Source organism: Hoplias malabaricus, chromosome 17, assembly GCF_029633855.1.
Source record: "Hoplias malabaricus isolate fHopMal1 chromosome 17, fHopMal1.hap1, whole genome shotgun sequence".
Lineage (NCBI taxonomy): Eukaryota > Metazoa > Chordata > Actinopteri > Characiformes > Erythrinidae > Hoplias > Hoplias malabaricus.
In genome coordinates this window covers 31,634,217-31,647,842 of record NC_089816.1, presented here as the reverse complement: position 1 = coordinate 31,647,842, position 13,626 = coordinate 31,634,217, and the positions used below count along the sequence as shown (strand labels likewise).

The 13,626-nt window shown below is 36.0% G+C and overlaps 1 protein-coding gene across 4 annotated transcripts in view; it reads left to right on the top strand.

Annotated features, from left to right (window-relative positions):
• The window catches only part of csnk1a1 (casein kinase 1, alpha 1), a 47,981-nt gene extending 34,971 nt beyond the window's left edge, over nt 1-13,010 (top strand). Inside the window, exons 8-11 of one of the 4 annotated variants that reach the window (XM_066648585.1) lie at nt 2,055-2,129; nt 2,807-2,913; nt 3,608-3,720; nt 11,075-13,010. In XM_066648585.1, coding sequence (XP_066504682.1) covers nt 2,055-2,129; nt 2,807-2,913; nt 3,608-3,720; nt 11,075-11,082 — 303 coding nt within the window. In that variant the 3' untranslated portion in view covers nt 11,083-13,010. Of the gene's footprint in view, nt 1-2,054; nt 2,130-2,806; nt 2,914-3,607; nt 3,762-11,074 lie in introns of those variants that run through there. The other 3 variants (XM_066648583.1, XM_066648586.1, XM_066648584.1) reach the window with 3 other exon arrangements.
• Nucleotides 13,011-13,626: the final 616 nt, after the last annotated feature.

The following is a 13,626-nucleotide window of genomic DNA, read 5'->3' as shown; positions in this document are numbered from 1 at the left end:
TTAGGCCTATAAAAAATTCTTGAGCAGTATTTAAATTCAGGCAAATTTAGTTTGACTATCAGTGAGAACTAGAGAATTTAATTATAAATAGAGAGGGAAGAGAAATATATGTAGTTATCTGTGCTTTTATTTTTCCTTTTCCTTTTTTCTATGGGATAATTGTTGGACATCCGTGAACTTTACTTTTTCTGGACTGCCTTTATTTCTTTCGTTTTGTGTCCCATGGCCCTGAAAACTTATATAATAAGTCATAATAGCTTAGTGTGTCGTATATGCAGATAATTCATCACAACTAAGCAATACTGGGGCAAGTTCAGTTCAGCTTGTACTTTAATACTTTCTCTTTTGCCAGCTCTGTGAGAACGTTGTCACCAAAGTTCTGCACAAAACCGTTGTGCAGCCCTTTTCTGACTTTAAGTGCATAGGTAACAGTTAAATGCATGTTATGGCCAAAACGATTTAGCTTTTGCCAGCCAAGTTTACGCAACACTGCTACAATGTTGGCCCCATTGTCTGTTATGCCTGCCAGTTTTCTCTGATCCAGAGATCACTCTTAAAGGAAAGATCTGAGTGCTTCTGCCAGGTTGTCACCCATGTGACTTTCTGGAATGAATATGGTCTGAAAGCACTTTGATTTTAATTCGCAGTTTGCATTGAGAAAGTGAATGGTCAGGCTCATGTATGGCATCATGTTCACACCTGACCACATATACGTTGTCATTGAGAAATGGTCAATTTCTTTCAAGTCCTATGTTATGCCCTCCTTCACTGTCAAGTATAATGCAGGAATTGCTTTTTGCAAGAAGTACATATTGCTTATCAAAGGCCTGTAATATGGCTTTGAAAGCTGGCTTCTCAGCAGTTCACAGTTAATGTGCAGCCATGTAACATTCACTGCAAAAAAGCCATGCATTAAATCAAGTGGAAGATTCTTAACACTCAGTCTGAGTTGTGATTAGTCTTTTATTAAAAGCAACAACAAAATGACTGCCAAACAGTGCAGCTTTTAAAAAATATATAAAAAATAAAATAAAACAATGTTTAAACAAACTGTTATAACAAGACCTAAATAAAATTTCTCCCCTCCCTACTTAACATTCAAACTTATCTTGCTGCTGCGTGAGATCTTCAAAAATCAAGAGTGGCTTGACACACGGAATGCGACAGCTGAAACCCATGTCTTACATACGTCTGTGCGTGGTGGTTCTTGAAGCACTGACTCCAGCTGCAGTCCAGTCTTTGTGAATCTCCCCCACATTTTTGAATGGGTTTTTTTTTTTTTCACAATCCTTTCCAGGGTGCGGTTATCCCTATTGCTTGTACACTTTTTCTAAAACGTCTTTTCCTTCCCTTCTCGGTATTAATGTGCTTGGACACAGCTCTGTTATAATCATCAAATTAAAAGAAATAAACACTTGAAATATATTAGTCTGTGTGTAATGAATGAGTATAATGTAGAAGTTTCAGTTGATATTCTAATTTTATGACGAGCACCTGTGTGTAATATAAATAATCACACACAACCAAAACAAAGGCACATGAAAGACAAAAAATCCATAGGGTTGTACATGAATGGCTGTGTAATGCCAATTCATCCTGCCTGTAATTTTTTTTTTTTTTTTTCCCTTCCCTCTCCCTGTGTAATATTTTCTTGTGTGAAATGACAACCGAAATTCAGAGTAAAATCTCTGCGGCGTCTCTTTCTCTGGGATTTGTTGCTATGATAACGTAAACTGCATTCTGTTTTCCGGTGATAGAGAACTGAGTGCATGGTCATAAGTATATTGGTCCACGCCCACACCGTTCTATTTTGGTCATTTTTTAAGGAGAGATTGACCATATTTATTTTTATTATTTACTTATTTTTTTAATTTAAACTTTGCTGAATGTTTCACATAACATCCAATTTAAAAATGATCCAAAAATCAGTTTAAAGTTTGGTTCCCAGGGGCTTTAAAATTGGCAAAAAGTAATATAAGTAATTACTAATAAAGTCCGGTAAGTAACAAACTGCACTGCATTCTGTTAATATTCTCCCTCTACATGTTATACAGGCTGCCACAAAAAAACAGAAGTATGAGAAGATTAGCGAGAAGAAAATGTCAACTCCTGTCGAGGTGTTGTGTAAGGTATGTGTATGAATTCTATCATGCACAGGGCTAAATGAGGCTAGCGACATAGATTTGTAACTTGGGAGCTTTGCTTTGTGGCTCAGCTCCCACTTTGCCACAGCTGTTTGATGCAGCGACCACATTACAGCAGACACCTCATAGGTTCTTACAATTTTTGTGAAAGGAACGTGTTGTATTTTTAATAAAATGTGGGAGTTTAAAGAATGAAGTTTGGGGTCTTACAAAGGAAAAAGCACACATTTTAAGTGATTGAGGGAAATGAGTTTATTTTAAAGTAGTTTTAAAATTAGACATAATCAACACATTCATCGCCAAATCAACTTTTGTGTAATCTTTCTAATGACAAATATATGGTGTCTAGAAAGAAAGGCTTCTATCTAATTTTTCCATTACCCAGTTGGATATCCTTATACAAATTAACAGACGTATGACAGATGGTCAGAAAAACAGATTGTGTTGTCTCAAATCTCTTTAACTGAAAGATCTTTAGGTAGATATGTCATGCTGATTTTTGAAAACTGCTTACTTTTGTGGGAAAATGGTATGTTTTTTCTGAATTAATCTAGCGTTTCTTGGTGTTTGTACTAATACTGAGTAAAATAAAAATGCATGACATGCTTGGCTAGTGTGTGAAAGTCTACATTTATTAATAGAGGGAATACTGTGTATTGTAGGGTTTTCCAGCAGAGTTTGCCATGTACCTGAATTATTGTCGTGGCCTGCGTTTCGAGGAAGCGCCTGACTACATGTACCTCCGTCAGCTGTTCCGTATTCTCTTCAGGTACTTGTCAGCTTTACACATCATAACTGCATTTAAATATGAATCTGGTTTGATGTATTACTTTTTTTTTATTATTATTTATTTATTTTGGTGATTGAACGTGCTTAAACTCAAATGTGAAAATATGCAAGCGAATGGATTTGGATATTACTGTTCGAGATCTGTTTTACAATGTTACCTTTAGTTCCTTGTTGAAATGAAGCTTAATCTTGAACTTGTACTGTTAGGCACTATTATTTTGTCTTTTTTGTTTTTAACAACATGTACATTTCCAAGGCTTCAAAATCATTTAACTTTAGACACGAGCTTTGCTAAATAACATGTTTTTATTTTTAAAGTCTCACTTTTATTAAATATTTGGAAATGCAATTAGAATCCTAACTGGAGAAAAATAATCAACTTCAGTGAATTTTTATTGTTCTGTATTTATGGAATGGAATTATTTGAGTTATGAAATACATATGGATTACTAAATAATGGCTAGCAGTGGCCCCATGTAAAAATTGCTGCTGACGTTAGCTTTTAATGCTGTAGCGTTTTCAGTTTCCCAATGAATCTTTCGTTTATATTTTGCTGCATTTCTGCAGTGCTTTATAATTTATTTTATTTTTTTTTTTTTTTTTTTGGGATATTTTGTATTTTCACCTTACCTTTTTGTCTCTTCCTCCACTGCTTATCATTTAATCTCCCCTAGGACTCTGAACCACCAGTATGACTACACATTTGACTGGACCATGCTGAAGCAGAAAGCAGCACAACAGGCCGCATCCTCAGGGGGACAGGGGCAACAGGCACAAACCCCCACAGGCAAGCAAACTGACAAACCCAAGAGTAACATGAAAGGTTAGTAGCAAACAGCCAAGTGACGTTTTCAGTGCAAAATCTTAAGACCCCCATTGTTTTCATTTCTTGCAAAAAGGAGTGGAATATTTAAAAGAAAAGAAAAATAAGAGGAACAGTCACGTTTTGTCAATTTTTTAAATAGTAAAATGTAATAGGATTTTTATTTTTATTTTTAAAGATCCCCCTTTTTACAGTTGGCAATAAATTGAGAGAGAGAGAGAGAGAGAGAGCTTTTCCATCAAGGCCTTTTAGGGTGTGGGGTTGTGGGGCAAATTAATGAATAACTCCAACCAAACTCAAACCACAGGAGTGAATTATGAAATTCAAGTTAATTCTGTGGTGTTTTAATATATACTTAGTTGGCTACTTGCATTTTTAACAGGTAAAGTTGTTATATCTGCACACACAGGCAGAAAAGACCACCTTTCTTGATTAGCAAAATTAATCAATACTAGGGACTTGATATGGGTGGGGGTTTTTTTTGTTTGTTTGTTTGTTTTTTGTTTTTTTCTTTTCCCCACTCTCCAGCTTCTTTAAGTTTGTCAGGTCAGCTAAAGTTTAGGGTATGACTATGTGCTGTGCAGAAATAGATACACTAAACCAAATTAAAACGTGTTAAGAAATATGTAGTGGCCTGAAAAGTTTATAATAAGACTGCGTGACTGGTCCCCTTCAAATAATGCAATTGGAGGAATCCCCACCCCCCTCCTCCCCGGACAAAAAAAATTCATTATATATAAATGTAAGAAATAATTGAAGTTGAAGGCACCCAAAAATTTGAATTGGTCTGTCTTGCAGATGCAAAGACGTCCTTGGGAAATTTGACTACTAACTTTGTTGAAGTGTCTCTTCTCTGGGATCAAGGGTGGCTTCATAATCTTTCTCTGAATGTGCGATCATAACCATTTTCTTACTTCCTCTTTCTCTTTCTCTCTGAATGAACTGTTAATTAAATGGGATGCTTAATCTGACTTTCACAGCTAACAAGGCTATGATTTTAATTGCTATTTGTAATATAAAATATGAATGACATGTTTAGAGGTCATATTTGGGAATGAACTTTTATTTAAATGAGACGCTTAATCTGACTTTTACAGCTAACAAGTTCATTATATTCATTGATATTTCCATTATAAGAACATAAATGACATGTTAGAGTGTGTATTATGGAATACAAGTGTATTTTCATTGCATTTCCTTAAGGGATTTCCAGAACAGCTTCAGGGCTTCAGTCATAAATAGTCACTTAATATTTGAATAATCAGTGCTGTAGTCATTCAGAAAAAAAAACACATCCAGCACCCACTTTAAAATTCTAATCCATTACCTGTACTGTGACTCACAAATTTGTGTATCTGTACCTACAGCCCACAAACTATGAAGTTACACACCCCAGTCACCTTTTTGGGCTGCAAACATGGAATAGTCTGAAAACATGGGCTGAAATGAGCTGTTGTGATATGGCGCAGCCTGCTGCATCATGTGCAAAGACTTGAGAGTATCTCCAAACACACACACTGTGAGACAGTACTTCTTGTCCTACATCAGTGCCTGACATCACAAACGTGCTTCTGGAACAATGATCAAAAATTCCCGTAAACAAAATCCTAATTTTGTGGAAAGTGTCTTCTCTTGGAATGACACACACACACACACACACATGCTTGCAAATCCATGAAGATCTGATGGGATATGGTACAGAGAGGTCAAGGAGCATAAGGATGGAAAGTAGACCAGAGTCAGCCACCCAGAGGTGGTCATTGGTAATATTATTCAGGGCTGTTTTTGTACTATGTTAAGAGAGGAAAAAAAAGTATCAGTATAAGTCTTGAGCTGTGCTTCAAATACCTTCTCTAGGATTTTGGAAATAAATGTTACATTTTATATGTGCTGATAGACATTTAGATCACTGAGGTTTAAGCCAGAGTGGGTGGTTTTATTTTTTTTTAATTAATTAATTTTATTTATTTTTTTAATTTATTATAAATAAAGACATGCTTGCTTCAGTAGTTGCAGGTAGAGGAACTCGTGGCACGCCGAGAGAGATGGCAGTTTAGAGAGAAGAGCTCTGCATCACTTGGGATCTATTATCTTGATAAATACGTAGTTGGTCAAATCTTGCCAGTTCACTTCGCTTGTAATACTCTGTTCAAGATATCAAAACTTTCAGTCTTCTGCTTGTGGCAATATTAAGAGACATTTACAGTCACAAGGTCTGGAAGCAGCAGTAGAACAAGATTGCGCCAATGTGTTTGAATCACTGCAGTATCTATGTAAACCTTAAGAAAATCTCAGATAACATGACTGGTCCTGAGGAAAGGCGTCTAAACTTTCATCCTTGGTTATGAGAAATGCAGAGGTTGAGAAATGGGTGGATTATATCTAAGCAGCCAAGAAGCCTTTCTAGTAAACCCTCCAGCCTCTAAAGTGGAAGTTGACACGTTGAGGTAGAAGCTAGAAGTCTTGGAAAATGGCAGTTAAAGAAACTGGGAGATGGAAAGAGGATGCACAGAGCGGGAGGTCCTCGCCCTGCTCCTGGGGATAAACCTAGGTGAGGTATTGGTGAGAGTTTTGAGGTTAGGAGATGGAGATATCATGCTAAATTCTGCTAGAGAATAGGGGAGGATATGCTGGTCCAATAGTCATGTTATGGCAATTCTTTGCCAGGGCTACGCAAGTGAAAAGAGAGCAATTCGGGGAACGTAAGATGCTTCATGCGCAGAAAGTGAACTCTGCGTTGCTTTTCCCAACAATTTTATGAATCAAGACCAAGGAAGTGTGCAAGACATTTGACAGTCTACAAAAAAGCTGTGAGCTTCCTTAAAGGAATACAGTGTAAAAATAGCCTTTTTTGTCTCCTGAGCATCCCCCTACTTGCTGATGAGTGTAATTAACTTTTACGTTATTGTTGTGAAATCAAGTCTCTCTCCCATATTAAAAGCACATAAAGCATCACAACACATGAAAAAAGGGTAACAGGTACTTACTGCTCAAACATATCCTCATGTCTGTTTCAGCTCACTCTACTGTCTAAATTCAGTCCAGTATAAACTTTTGTATGGCCGCTCATTCTCTTTTACTCCTGCTCTCTCTGCCATATAATGTCCCTCGGGAATACCGAGCTAGATTCATCTTGTAGCTAGGGAACCATCCACCTGTGAGGGTCGCTATATGCAAAGGGATTTTAGAGCACATTGTTTGGATTCAAGCTCTTGGTGGTTCTAGGTTGATAAGAGGGTTTCTTTCAGTTAGGATTAAGCTGGGTGGTTAATATGGGTGGGAGCGGGAGGTGGAGAATAGTAGAATAGCATAGTTCGACCTTAAATGGTTCAGAAATATCAGAGGTAGCTTGTTGCGTCATTTAAGGTGGAATGGAAATTATTATATTGAAATAAAGGCTGTAACAGCGTGTTTTGTGGCTCACTTTGTGGACATGCATCAAGCTCTATGTAATGTATTGTAGTTTTTCCATAGTCTTACAGTAAATCCGTCCTCTACTGTAGAGCTTTTTTTTTGTTCATGGCTCTGAAACATGAAATATTTTAATGAGCAGTCGATAAAGAAGTAATTGTTCATTCAAGCTTATTATATCTTATTAGCAATACAGAACACTTTTTTAACAAAATAAAATCTGTAAGTATAGCAATATAAATATATGGATTTATAGGTACCTATCTAGAATGTAAGAGTTGGTATTAGTACTTGGTATCGGTAGATACTTGAACATGAAATATTGGTATCAGAAGTAAAATTTGGTATCAGTAACTCCATATATAACTTCATATAACACAAACATTCCCTGTTTGGTGTGTTACTGTTGCTGTTAGGCATGATCTCATGCGTGTTGGTCAGAACCACAGCTCTTGGCTATGTTTCTCCGCTGATCACAAGCTCAACAGGACGACTCTGAACTTGGCAACACTTATATCTCACCTTATATCTCACTCTGGTCTGACTCCATGGTAAACAAAGAATAAACGTGACTCAGTCATGACTCTTACCAGTTTATCTTTGGCTCTGGTGCTGTATTCAGGCACAGCAACGCCCCATGTTCACTTGAAAGAACCAAGGTTCCAAGAATCAGGAATGAGTTATTTTGGTGGAAAAGCGCTGATATAGTTTTGTTTGCATATCTCAAGGGAAAAATAATAGCCTTGGATGCTCAAGATATCAAGGTAGGGATTTATTTGGTGATGGATCATAACAGTGGTTTATCCTTTAAAATACAAAAGCCATGCTAATGGTGCCGCAGATATGTAAAATGCAAAGGCTAAATGATATTTGGCTTTTATTGAACCCTTCTGGAAAGGGCTTTTTTCTCCCTTTCACAACATTTTCAGAACGTTTCACAGTTTTTTTTCTAATATCTAAATCACTGATTTCTGCTACCTCTGGTGTCTCTTCAAAAGGCAGGGAGATGGCATGTAAAACAGAGGGAAGTGTCTTTTATCATCCCCACTATTAAATCCCAGGGAATTTCTGTTCTGATTTGCACTACAGAGGAGGATGATTAAATGTAAATAATTTAAATTAATCTGTATACCTCAGGCTCAGATCCTGCAGAGGAGAAATTTAAGAAGTTCTTAGAACCATTTCAACTTCCCAAACTAATCTTAGAACAAAAGGGTGAGTTGGATTACATTTTAACCGAAGAGATCCTTGATGTAGATAATTTGCCTAAGGGCAAAGTCCCAGGATCGGGAGGATTTTTTATTTCTGTACTACACAGCTGAGCTGATACCACTCCTGCGGGATATTTTAATAGAAGCTTTGGAAAAAGAATGGCCAGATACCTTAATGCAGGCTTTGATCATTCTAGTCACTAAAGAGATAAAGACCCCTTTGAGTGTTTGAAATATTGTCTGACTTAATTGATGCCAGTAGATGGTGAAATACACTCAAACTCAAGTGAATTGACTGGAAAAAGTAATCAGGTACCTAGTACACCCAGATCAGATAGGCTTTCTAAAGGGATGGAGCTCATCAGACATTAAGCTTTTTATTGATATGTGGGCAGTGTCATATTTTCAAACACCAGTAGCAGCAGTCTCATTGGATGCAGAAAAGGTATGAGAATATTTATTCAAAATTTTTAGAAATGCCTGCTAACTGAAAAGTACGAGCATGTACAGCACTCAATACTTAGTTGGGGCTCCTTTTGCCTGAATTACTGCAGCAATGCAGTGTGACATGAAGTCCATCAGTCTGTGGCACTGCTCAGGTGTCATGAGAGCCCAGGTCGCTCTGATAGTGGCCTTCAGCTCTTCTGCATTGTTGGGTCTGGCGTATTGCATCTTCCTCTTCAATACCCCATAGATTTTCTATGGGGGTTAAGGTCAGGCGAGTTTTCTGGCTAATTAAAACAGGGATACCATGGTCCTTAAACCAGGTACTGGTAGCTTTGGCATTGTGTGCAGGTGCCAAGTCCTGTTGGAAAATGAAATCTGAATCTCCATGAAGCTGGTCAGCAGCAGGAGGCATGAAGTGCTCTAAACGTCCTTGTAGACAGCTGCATTGACCTGAAATGTAGTGAAATGAAAAAGATGTATCTCTATTTCTGAAAATTCAGTTTACTGCATCATTTGAAACCAGCTACTCCTTCACATTTTGTGAAAAATTAATGATGAACGGGCCAATAGAAATGCTCAAATTAGTTGGAAGTAAAATCTTGTTACATTGGCTTTTAAAATTATTCTCCTGTAAAGTTACTGTTTTGGAGATGTTTTTCATTGGATGGTGAGAATATACAAAATTCAGCAGCTAGGCTTCTGGCACTAAGCACCATGACAATATAACCTATTCTGTATAATTTCCCAGTTTGTTTTCATATAACAATTAAATTATTGCTTCTTACATAGACATCAGTCATCATTGCTTCTCCTTGTCCATCTGACCTTCTGTACACTTAATAGCCTCTTCAGGGACTTCTTTCTGAGGACTCTGATCTTCTTAATATTCCCTGCAGTAGGTGGTACACTCTTGGGGATGTGACTTTTAGCAGTTCTGCTCTAAGTGTGTGAAATACTCTTGATTATGATGATTGATTACAAAAGATTGTTTCATCATTATCTTTGTTCCCAGTTTTAATAAACACCACACCTTTTTATAAAGGTAATGGTGTTAATTACTTCAATTTCTTAGTGAGACATTTTTATATGGAGCAGAACTCAAATTATTGTGATAGACTAAATAGTAGGCATTACTCTGGCTAAGCAGGACCTGTATTTGATTTGTGATTACACATGGTGCTTTATATCCCGTTTCAAATATGATGTTACTCAGACTTTTTCCAGACATTACCTGGAAGAGCTGTTTGTATTAAAGTTAATGTCATCTTTACTTGCCATCTTACAGGAAATTACCAGACTTGGAATGAAATCACCAAAATGTGTGTTAAAATAGTTGTTTAATCATTTCAGATTAATCATACAATACTTTTTTTTTTATTATTTTTTTATAAAGCACAACATCAAAACTACTCAAATCAGTACTCTTATGTACTTAAGTATTTTCATTTGTTCTTAAAGTACCTTACAAGTATTGTATTATATAGCAAAAAATTTCTTGTGTCAAAAGTCAAGCTTCATTCACTAAAACAAATTTGTAAAGTACATTATCTTAATTTGGTTAAAGCAAACATATAAAAAAAAGCACTTTTTGGGTGCACTAGTATATTTATTTGAGGATCTGGAGCATCTACCAACCCAGACTTTTAAAACTGTTTTTATTTATTTTTATGTATTTTCTTAAATTATTTATTTATTTATTTATTTATTTGTTATTTTTATTATTATTTTTTTTGTCCGCCTAGGTCTCACTCCATGGGATAAAATACGTTTTTTTCCCCCTGCTGTCTCTTGGGTGTAGAGCAGGCTGTTTAATCTTAAGCCAAAAAAGGAGGAAGAGTACTATTTGATAGTCGGGTATAACTGTCAAAAACTGTCAAATATTGGTTCACTTCTCTACTGTACATAAGTTGCATAAACATAAAATATCTTTGGTTATATTTTAAAATCGGAGAATTTCAGGGACACATGAACGGTCAGTTTAATTCATGTTTTTCCATTGTAGTAGGGTACAATACCTAATGAATAATTTTTTTTTTCAAAAAAGTGTTGTATGAGTCAAACGTGGTTAATATTGATGTGTGGCAAAATTATTCCCAGTTGTAACTGTTTCACCATGTATCACCTGTTAATAAGCATTTAATACAGGAGTAGTCCAAGGTCAGGACCTGTACTAAAGTTTGAGTACCTGAAATGTAGTAGTACAGTTCATTGTTGAGGATGAGTAACCTTCTCCTTTTGTTTCTTTTCAGGTTTCTGAGCATTAAAGCAGTTTATTGAAGCAAAGCAAAAGAGTGGTCGTAGCAGGACTTGCCTTCCAATCATACCTTGGCATTTCACTAAACCTGCCAGGCACTGTGGGGCATCCATTTTCCTGTTAAAGAACTTTTGTTTCATAAACTACATGTATAATCAGTATATATAGATAACATGCTCTGCATATATCTATATATTGGTATGTATATACTATATCCACAAAGAGAGCAGGCTTGATATGGAATTTGAATCTGTAGCCTTTTCTATCCTGTCCCTCAAGACGTTTCCTTTTCTTTTTCTTCACAATTTAAGACTTTAGAAAATGGTTGATTCTCTGAGGATATATTTGTGCACACAACAATATTTTCCCAGAGTTTTCTTGTTCAGGTCAATGGCTTGGGTTCCCTCCTTATTCTCATCTTATGTCACTGGCTGTCTTTTGATCTCAGTATTTTCAGATTGGAAAGGGTTTTATTATTTTTTTTTTTAATTATTATTATTTTTCTTTTGTTGTTGTATTTGTTTTTCTTCTTTCTCCCCAAGCAAAGTCAAAAAGATTTAAGACTTAAATCTGTTTTGTTATAGAAGAATCCTGTCTATTACTAAGCAGATTATTCTCCTTCTCTTAAAAGGTAATTAAGATTCTGCCTGCTGATATGTGCTAGAAGAGCTTCTAATGTGAAGATAAAAAAATAAATTCTAGTGACTACTAGATCTCTCTTTAGAACGCTGCATTAACTGTTATTGTTCTTGATATTCTGAAGTCAAAACATGAATAAAAGAATGAAATCAACAAAGGCATATTCATTATAAATTTGGCATCACTTCAGTAAACCTGTATATTAATTGCATAGATTAAAAATTGTATGTGTAAATTATCTGGGGTTTTTTTTTTTCCTTTGCTATTTTGAAAATTTGTCTCTAGACAGAACTTCATGACAAAGAGCTATGATGGAAATGGTGTTTTCATTTTGTGTGGAATGTGCTCACTCCAATTATGTTTTTGTTTTTATTTTTATTTTTTGGGGAAAATGTTTCCTAAAGCCACTCCGTGATGAATCGCAATTTAAACCTAAGGGAAAGTGGATTTTTATGCTCAGGCACCCCCCCCAGCCCCACCCCACCCCATTGGAATTGACTTACCTATTACACATCAGAACAATTTCGTTGTAGCGTTTTTTTTGTTTGTTTTTTTTTTTCCCTCCCCTCTTTATTTCACCCCCTTCTTCCCTCTTTAGTGGCAGTCCATCTCCTTCCCCCTCCCCCTTATTGCTAAGAATATATTGTTTGGTTTCTTTTCTATATATTTCTGGGTCTTTTGAGGAAATACATTTGTATTTGTACTCAGTTTTTAGCCAAAATAAATCAGTAACTTGGATTTTTTTTTTTTTTTTTTTTGGGAGGGGGGGTGGGGTTGTTCTTCACCTTCCTCCCATTAATCTCTACCCACCATTCTCTAAACCAGCTTAAAATATTTTACTGCTGGATGTTCTATAAAGTGTAACTTATTCCCTTTTAGCATGTCAAAATAAATTAAAAATGACTTCTGAGAATGACTTGCCCAGTCTGTAACTTGAGGAGAATGTACAGAACTAATAGCTAGTTTTGTTTTATCACCTATTACTGTTGTTTCAGCACAGTCAGTTAAGGTTAAATTCTCAAGAAGTTGAAATCCTTCAAATGTGGTTAAAAAAAGTCATATTTGATGGAAAATGTACATTTCAAATATTGTGAAAGTCACCTGGCGTTCCTACAAACCCACATATTGAAATGCATCTACCCAAGTTGTATTTGTGATCTGCATAACTCTGAAATAACATGGGACAAAATGAGCATTATTTTTGTGCTGCATCTTACATGGATAACAGATATTTGTGTGTTCTTTCATCTAGTAATTCAATACTGAGTCCAATAAATTGGTGACCAAAATGTAAGACATGCATGCCAGGTTTATAAAATGATACAGCTACACTTATGTGCGGTATATAAAATGTGTGCAGTAGCTTCATATAAATGTTGCAAATAATACATTTGTACAATATGCAAGTAAACTGTAAGCTGTTTACCTGTCAGTAAAATATTTAGATGAGCTAAATGTTTAATGGGCACTGAACTGTGAAATATGCAGTTATGAGATGCAGATTTTGCTCTGTCTAGTTATAGGCATCTCTCTTGGTTAGACAGTGTTGTCAGTCTGGTTTTGCAAGCACCCAGATACCTGTAGTACCTCCCCAAGCACAGGAGGGTAAAGAGAAGGGTGTGTTGGGTCCTTGGACATGAGGATATTCTGTGAATTACTGGGGCTGGTTGCACAAACACCTTAAGTTTTCCCCTCAAGTATGACACTTGAGGCTTGTTAGCCTCTGGCTACATTCTGACTTTCCATCTGAAATTACATGGCCACATTAGAATGGTTATTACTTTCTAAATACTTGGAATAAATGAAAATATTAGGTTTCTTGGTAAAAAAAAAGTTTAAAGTAGAAAAATGCGATTTTTGACCCTAAGAAAGCTTATGTATGTGTCCAATTTACTCTTGAATGCTAAA